This window comes from Thrips palmi, unplaced genomic scaffold (genome assembly GCF_012932325.1).
Source record: "Thrips palmi isolate BJ-2018 unplaced genomic scaffold, TpBJ-2018v1 HiC_scaffold_4, whole genome shotgun sequence".
Taxonomy (NCBI): domain Eukaryota; kingdom Metazoa; phylum Arthropoda; class Insecta; order Thysanoptera; family Thripidae; genus Thrips; species Thrips palmi.
In genome coordinates this window covers 14,047,605-14,054,273 of record NW_023144631.1, presented here as the reverse complement: position 1 = coordinate 14,054,273, position 6,669 = coordinate 14,047,605, and the positions used below count along the sequence as shown (strand labels likewise).

Genomic DNA, 6,669 nt, shown 5'->3' with positions numbered 1-6,669 from the left:
TGAGTAGATTTGCTCGGAAACGGTGAAAAATTTGTTCCCTTTTTTGTAGATAAAGTAGGTTTTCTCGGAAACGGTGAGGAATTTTAACTTTTGGGATTTTTCCCAATTTTCCCAAAAAATTTGGAATTGAATGGAAAAACCGCAAGTCTCTACGACCACTCCTTCACCCCAAACATTTCTATGAGTGAGTGAGTGAGTCAGTCAGTGAGTCAGTCGGATTGGGGCTTTATAGGTTCTCGATGATAATGACGCCTTCGCCTTTTTAAGAGATTACAAACTGCGCAGCCAGAGACAGTTTTTGTCCTTGACGCACTCAAGGCGATAGCTTCAGAACTCCCTGAGGGGCCGTCCTTATTTACGTTACACAGTGTAGAACACTTAACTACTCCCTCCTGTACCGCAGCGGCAAGAAGACATCATAGTATTACACACACTGGTAAAACTAAGGCGTAGTATTACGCCTCTTTGAAGCGTACTAAAGGCTGGAACGCCCTGCTTCAAGCGTAGAGTTTGTACGCTTGAAGCCAAGCGCACTCAAGCCAGGTCAGAAATTCTTACGCCCTGCTTCAAGCGTAAAGTCAGTACGCTCAATTTCAAGCTTAAAGAAAAGCTATGCTCAATTTTACAAGCACAGGAGAATGTGCACATTCATCGTCTGAAACCAGCCTCATTTAATTTCAGATAATATCTTACATTAGCCTCATGCATCCTTCATACAATAAATTAACTTTCAAAGAAAATTACAAAATGTATGAAAAGATGTTTGGGGGTCCAAGTCCTATAGGCCTTTAAGACTCCGGAACACTCCAAAAGGTTTAAACCTGGCGCAGTTCTGGCATTCACCTTGAGACACTTACCTTGTAGTGCTATCCATTAATTGTTCGCGGGTTTTGGTTTTAATTTTTATGATTTGTTTCTTAGTCTCAGACCGCGGGCGCGGGTTTTTCATTTTTCCTGAGGGACATGCTAAAGGCCCTCCCCACGGGGGTGGGATCGGGGAGCTCTCGGGAGAGTTCTCCGTGGAGGGAGAAACTCTCCGCCCGACATACACAAGGCGGTGGAACGAGGGAGCGTAGCGGCGCGAGGCGCGAGAGAGAAAAGCAAAGGTACACGTATCGCGAATTCGATTTGGACAGTTGGATTATTACCGAAATACCTCTTAAGATATAGTAAGGTAAGCGTGTGATGACTCTTTTTATTTTTTACTATTTTCGTTCATAACCTTTGAGTTTTTCTCGGATCGCATCCTAGTATCCTAGTCTTTGGACTTGGGACTTCAACCTCTTTCTTTAATGTTCGATAACTAGAACTAAATGTGTTTTTCCAAGACATACTCTTGACAAGCTTTATGTTATCACTGTTCCTTAACGTTGCATTTTTCCTTAATGTGTTTCGATATAGCTAGGTTATGGAATGCACCCTAGGAGGCTTTTCGTACTTAAAAGTATTATTTCCTTTTTGGCTCTGTTTCTAATTCACCCTCTTTATTTTTCTTTCAGACCATGGAACAGAGGTTTAGGGCAGAGAGAAGAAGACAATTAACCAACTAATTCTTCTTCGGAGAAGAATAAGAGATGCTCATGACCCCTTTCGACGTCACTCGGGAGACTTTCATTGCCTCATACAGGCTGACGCAAGATCTTGTTCGTAGTCTTGGGGTTTCCCATTCGTCCACATATTCCTCGAACTACAAGTCCTCTCGCTGTGCCTTTTGGAGATCAAGGTAAGGTGCTTCATTGAAGTTATGTAATGTATTGGATTCTTCCATTGGACGATTGTTTAAATTTCCCCTTATTGATTTTTACTGTTGTGACAGATTTTGGTGTGCTGCATTTTTATGCAACGGGATCATATCAAAGGCCCACAGGGAAGAGTATAGATACTGCAGTAGCGCAGCCAACAGTGTCGGACCACCTTACTGAGGTCACCCTCGCACTAAACCATCCACAGGTGGTCAGTAGACTGATCCAGTTTCCAAGGAATGCTGAGCAAATGAGAGCATGTGTTGCCAGGTAATAATAATTTTTTCCTTAATTTGTAATCCCCAAAAAAAATATGTCTAATCTAGTTTTTGTTTCTCTTTCAGGAATCAATATTTGGGTGGCAGGTTTCCCGGTGCTGTTGGATATACGGATGGAACATTAGTTAAAATTATGAAGCCAACATTAGAAGATAATGTTCAAGCTTACATTGGGCGAAAGTCCTTTGCCAGCATAAATGCATTAGTGGTTAGTGTTTAAATTAAAGTATTTTCCTTAAGTCATTGAGGATTAGTCTTTGACATTAATGTTACTTTCAGACCTGTGACAAACGTTTTTATGTCATGAATATAGTATCCCGTTACCCAGGGGCTACTAATGATTCATACATTTGGGCTAACAGTGCACTTCGGAGGAAGATGATCGAGTTAAACGAGGAGGAACGTTGTTTCCTTTTAGGTAAGGCAATGCTTAAGTTATGCTGTACAGGTTGTCATGATATTCCAGTATATACTCCATTGTTTCCATGTTCCCAAGGTGACTCTGGTTTTCCCTCATGAACCGTGGATGCTCACTCCGTTTGCTCGTGGGGGGGAACCAGATGAGGATACCCCAGAAATGAGATACAACAGGGATTTCTGCAGGGACCGCTGCACTGTGGAGAACACTATTGGGTTGATGAAACAGAGGTTCAGGTATGTTCATCACTCTTATATTTTTATCAAGGCATTTTATATAAATGAAAATTTCTCCTGACCATTGCAGGGCAATTAATGATGAGAGAATTCTTCATTATTCTCCTCTCAAGGCCTGCAGGATCATTGTGGCTGTAGCAGTGTTGCACAATCTCTGCATTTTGGCCCAAGTCCCATACTACCAGTTAAATGCAGATAGAGCTAGAAATGACAACTTTAATGAATGGGAGGGAAAAATTTTTAAATGAACTGGATGAGAATTATTTTGATCTCTTACAGGCAGGAAGGGATGTCCGGCAGAGGGTTGTTGATTATTTGGAACAAATGCGCAATCAGTAAAACTTTTGTTGTAAGCGAGGGGCTAAAAACTTGAATTTTATTTATTGACAGAGTGTTACAGTCTGAAGGAATTTGTGGAATCCTGACACGAAGTCATAGGATCAGTATGAGTTAGACGAACAGCTGCAAACCTATTGTGTTTTTTTTTTAAAAGAAGTATTTTTTTGTTTTGTTTTGCTGCTATGAATTGAGGTGAACAAAGTGTACCCGCACTCTCTTGTAAATATGTATGGATGAGTGTATGAATGTCAGTGTGAGTGTGTCTGAGTAGACTTTTAGTTATCCTTTTTATGTTTTAGCTTGCACTCTGATGTGGTTGGTCGATACTCTGTTGTGTATTTGTATCTGTGCTGTGGAGTTGTTTATTTACTATGTGAACAAATGAAGTATCTTATCTATTTGTCTTCATGAGCCTCCAAAATTACTCGCCTGAACCTATTCATTCTAAGCTCCAGTGATTCCAATCTCTCCTAGAAGCAATCAAATTTAAAGAAAAGTTTAAATAAAACCAAATGCACACAACAAGACAACGTCTCAGTACAAAATTCCACCTCCTGGTAGTCGACATAGGCAGGTCTTTCACTGCTCTGCAAGCAACTGCAACATGTGTACACACACAGCACTGACGAGTCTGCGTTGGGAGGAGAGCTATTTACTTGGAATCTATTTTTCATGGGAGGTGGTTCACGCTTATCATGAGTAGGGATGCTTTACAAACCCTCACTGCTTGAGGAGGTTGGAAGGGGTGGGGGGTAGCGCTAGGGGGCTCATTTAATGAATTAAAAATATGAGACATAAAATGTTGACATAAATTTAATAGCTTTGAGTATAAGTAACAGTCACAGTTGGGTTACAATAAATCACATTCATACTATAAAGTAAAATGAATAAGGGCACCTGCTTTGAGTATAAGTAACATTCGCAGTTGAGTAAATAAAGGTACCTACTTTGAGTATAAGTAACATTCACAGTTGGGTTACAATAAATCACATTCATACTAAAAAGTAAAATAAATAAAGGTACCTACTTTGAGTATAAGTAACATTCACAGTTGGGTTACAATAAATCACATTCATACTATAAAGTAAAATAAATAAAGGTACCTACTTTGAGTATAAGTAACATTCACAGTTGGGTTACAATAAATCACATTCATACTATAAAGTAACATAAATAAAGGTACCTACTTTGGGTATAAGGGACATTCACAGTTGGGTTACAGTAAGTCACATTCATACTACAAAGTAAAATAAATAAAGGTCCCTTCTTTTACTATAAGGGGCATTTACTGCCCAGTAATTTACAGGAAGATAACTAGTTTAGATAAATAGTAAAGGAACATTGTATGTTGAAAAAATTAATGTTATGAGAATAGACATAGAATGTGGTAGATAAGAGCAATTTTTGGGATACAAATCACATTCATAATAGCTTAGATATATAATAAAGGAACATCATAATGAAACGAACAAAGGGAAAAAATTTAAAACTGAAATACAGAAAAGTCCCTTTCAGACCAAATCAGACTTAGAAAAAAACTAGATCGTAGACTAGATTATTGCTTCTTCTGAATTTCACCGAGGGAAGGCTGCTTGTTCTGAATCTCACCAAGGGGGGGCCTGCGTATGATGATAAACTTCAATCCATCAACAACCTTTGGTTCAGGTGTGGTGAGTGTACTGCTTCCCCTTGACTGGAGTTGAAGTGGCCACAGGATTGGATCTTACAGTTCTATTCTCGTAAGATTTCTGTACTTTAGCTGGAAGGGGCTCAAGTGGCAAATTGTGCGGCTCAACAAGTCTCTTCATAGGTCTCATTGGTGTGGATGAGGGCAGTGACACAGCTGGTGCAGAGGGAGTAGAAACCTTCACAGGAGCATGAGGAATAGGCACAGGTGGGGTCCTTATGGGGGTTGAAGGACCAGACTGGATCCTGACGAATGTTGGTTGAGCAGTGTCCCTCTCAGGTGTTGATGTAGGTAACTGAGCCACCGGTGGCTGAATCCTCATGGACGATGGTTGAGCAGTGGACCTCACCACAGACAATGCAGCAGGTATCTTTGCAGCCGGTTTAGCTAAGAACTTTGACTTCGGTGTTGGAGTGGCTCTAGAACATGATGGCTGAGGTTGCATCACTTGCACAGTTTGTCTAGGAGTATTTTGCAGAGCAGTCCTAACAGGTGTCAGGGTTGACACTGTGGCAGTTGGTTGAGCAGTGAGCCTAACCAATGAAATAGGAATCCTTGGTTGACTCGAGGCACTCACAGCTGTTGATGCAGCTGACTGAGCCACTGAAGCCTGGATCCTCATGAAAGTTGGTTGAGGAGTGGCTTTTGAACATGATGGCTGAGGTTGCATAAACTTCGCAGTTTGTTTAGGAGTCAGATCAGTCCTAGCAGGTGTCAGGGATGACACTTTAGAAGTTGGTTGAGTAGCGGCCCTCACAGCTGTGGATGCAGCGGACTGAGATACTGGTGGCTGGGTCCTCATGAATGTTGGTTGAGATGTAGCTCTAGAACACGATGGCTGAGGTTGCATAAACTTCGCAGTTTGTTTAGGAGTCAGATCAGTCCTAGCAGGTGTCAGGGATGACACTTTAGAAGTTTGTTGAGTAGCGGCCCTCACAGCTGTTGATGCAGCGGACTGAGCTACTGGTGGCTGGATCCTCATGAATGTTGGGTTTAGATGTAGCTCTAGAACATGATGGCATCGACTGCGCAGTTTTGTTTACGGCGTCAATTGAGCAGCAGTCCCAACCGATGTAAGTGTTGATATACTTGATGTCACAGAAGTGGCAGACTGGGGTGCTTGGGGCAATGATGCAGGAATCTGTCAACAAACAAACACGATATCATAAATTGACAAGAAAGTAAAACAAGACGGTACTTCCTTTTGGTTTTTGATAACTTACAGATGGGAACAGCAAGTCAGGTGTATAATTTTCTTCAACAGTATTAGATGGGACCTAACAAACATAGACAAAAAATTAAACTACTGCCAAAGAAAATTTTTAAAAAAAAAAAAGTATCTATGTAAATACGTACTGCTGAGGGATCCAAAACCCACTGCATGTCTATCTCTCGCCCAATTTCAGGTTGAACCTATAAACAGACAAAAACATCAAGTAATTTTTCAGAGAGGTAATTATGTGGAATGTAAATTACCAGAATGTAAAGAGAAAAGTAAAAAGACTATCCATTCGATATTTGAAAACTACATTATGCTCTACCCATGAATAACGTTTCATTTGTGTCCTTATATAAGTAAAATGATATGCTTACATCAAGTTCAGCAGGTGGGATGCCCTCTGCGATTCTGTCTTCAAATGCATTCATTGCATTTGGCCCTTGCTGATACTGAGGGGCATTTTCAGGAGCATGTTGAAGAGGGGGATGTTGAAGAGGAGCTTGTTGAAGAGGAGCTTGTTGCAGAGGGGCATGTTGAAAAGGAGCTTGTTGAAGAGGGGCATGTTGAAGAGGAGCTTGTTGAAGAGGGGCATGTTGAAGAGGGGCATGTTGAAGAGGGGCATGTTGAAGAGGGGCATGTTGAAGAGGGGGATGTTGAAAAGGGTTATTTTGAACGGGAGCAATTTGAACAGGAGCTCCTTGAAGAGGAGCATATGGAATAGGACCATATGGAATAGGAGCATGTTGAAGA

The 6,669-nt window shown here is 41.1% G+C and overlaps 2 protein-coding genes and 1 long non-coding RNA gene across 3 annotated transcripts; 1 reads left to right on the top strand and 2 right to left on the bottom strand.

Annotated features, from left to right (window-relative positions):
* Positions 1-1,574: 1,574 nt before the first annotated feature.
* Positions 1,575-2,539, top strand: LOC117649899. Its single transcript, XM_034393083.1, has 5 exons — positions 1,575-1,704; positions 1,817-2,012; positions 2,087-2,228; positions 2,300-2,438; positions 2,517-2,539. Exons 1-5 carry the CDS (start codon positions 1,575-1,577, stop codon positions 2,537-2,539), a joined length of 630 nt encoding a protein of 209 aa, XP_034248974.1.
* A 2,135-nt stretch (positions 2,540-4,674) lies between these two features.
* Positions 4,675-5,682, bottom strand: LOC117649898 (extensin-like). The gene has a single exon (XM_034393082.1). The coding sequence runs from the start codon at positions 5,680-5,682 to the stop codon at positions 4,675-4,677; it is 1,008 nt and encodes a 335-aa protein (XP_034248973.1).
* A 241-nt stretch (positions 5,683-5,923) lies between these two features.
* LOC117649740 lies at positions 5,924-6,354 on the bottom strand. Its single transcript, XR_004587996.1, has 3 exons — positions 6,294-6,354; positions 6,057-6,113; positions 5,924-5,977 (listed from the first exon to the last, which is right to left on the bottom strand). It is a non-coding gene; the product is annotated as an uncharacterized LOC117649740 (long non-coding RNA).
* Between the last annotated feature and the right edge of the window lie 315 nt (positions 6,355-6,669).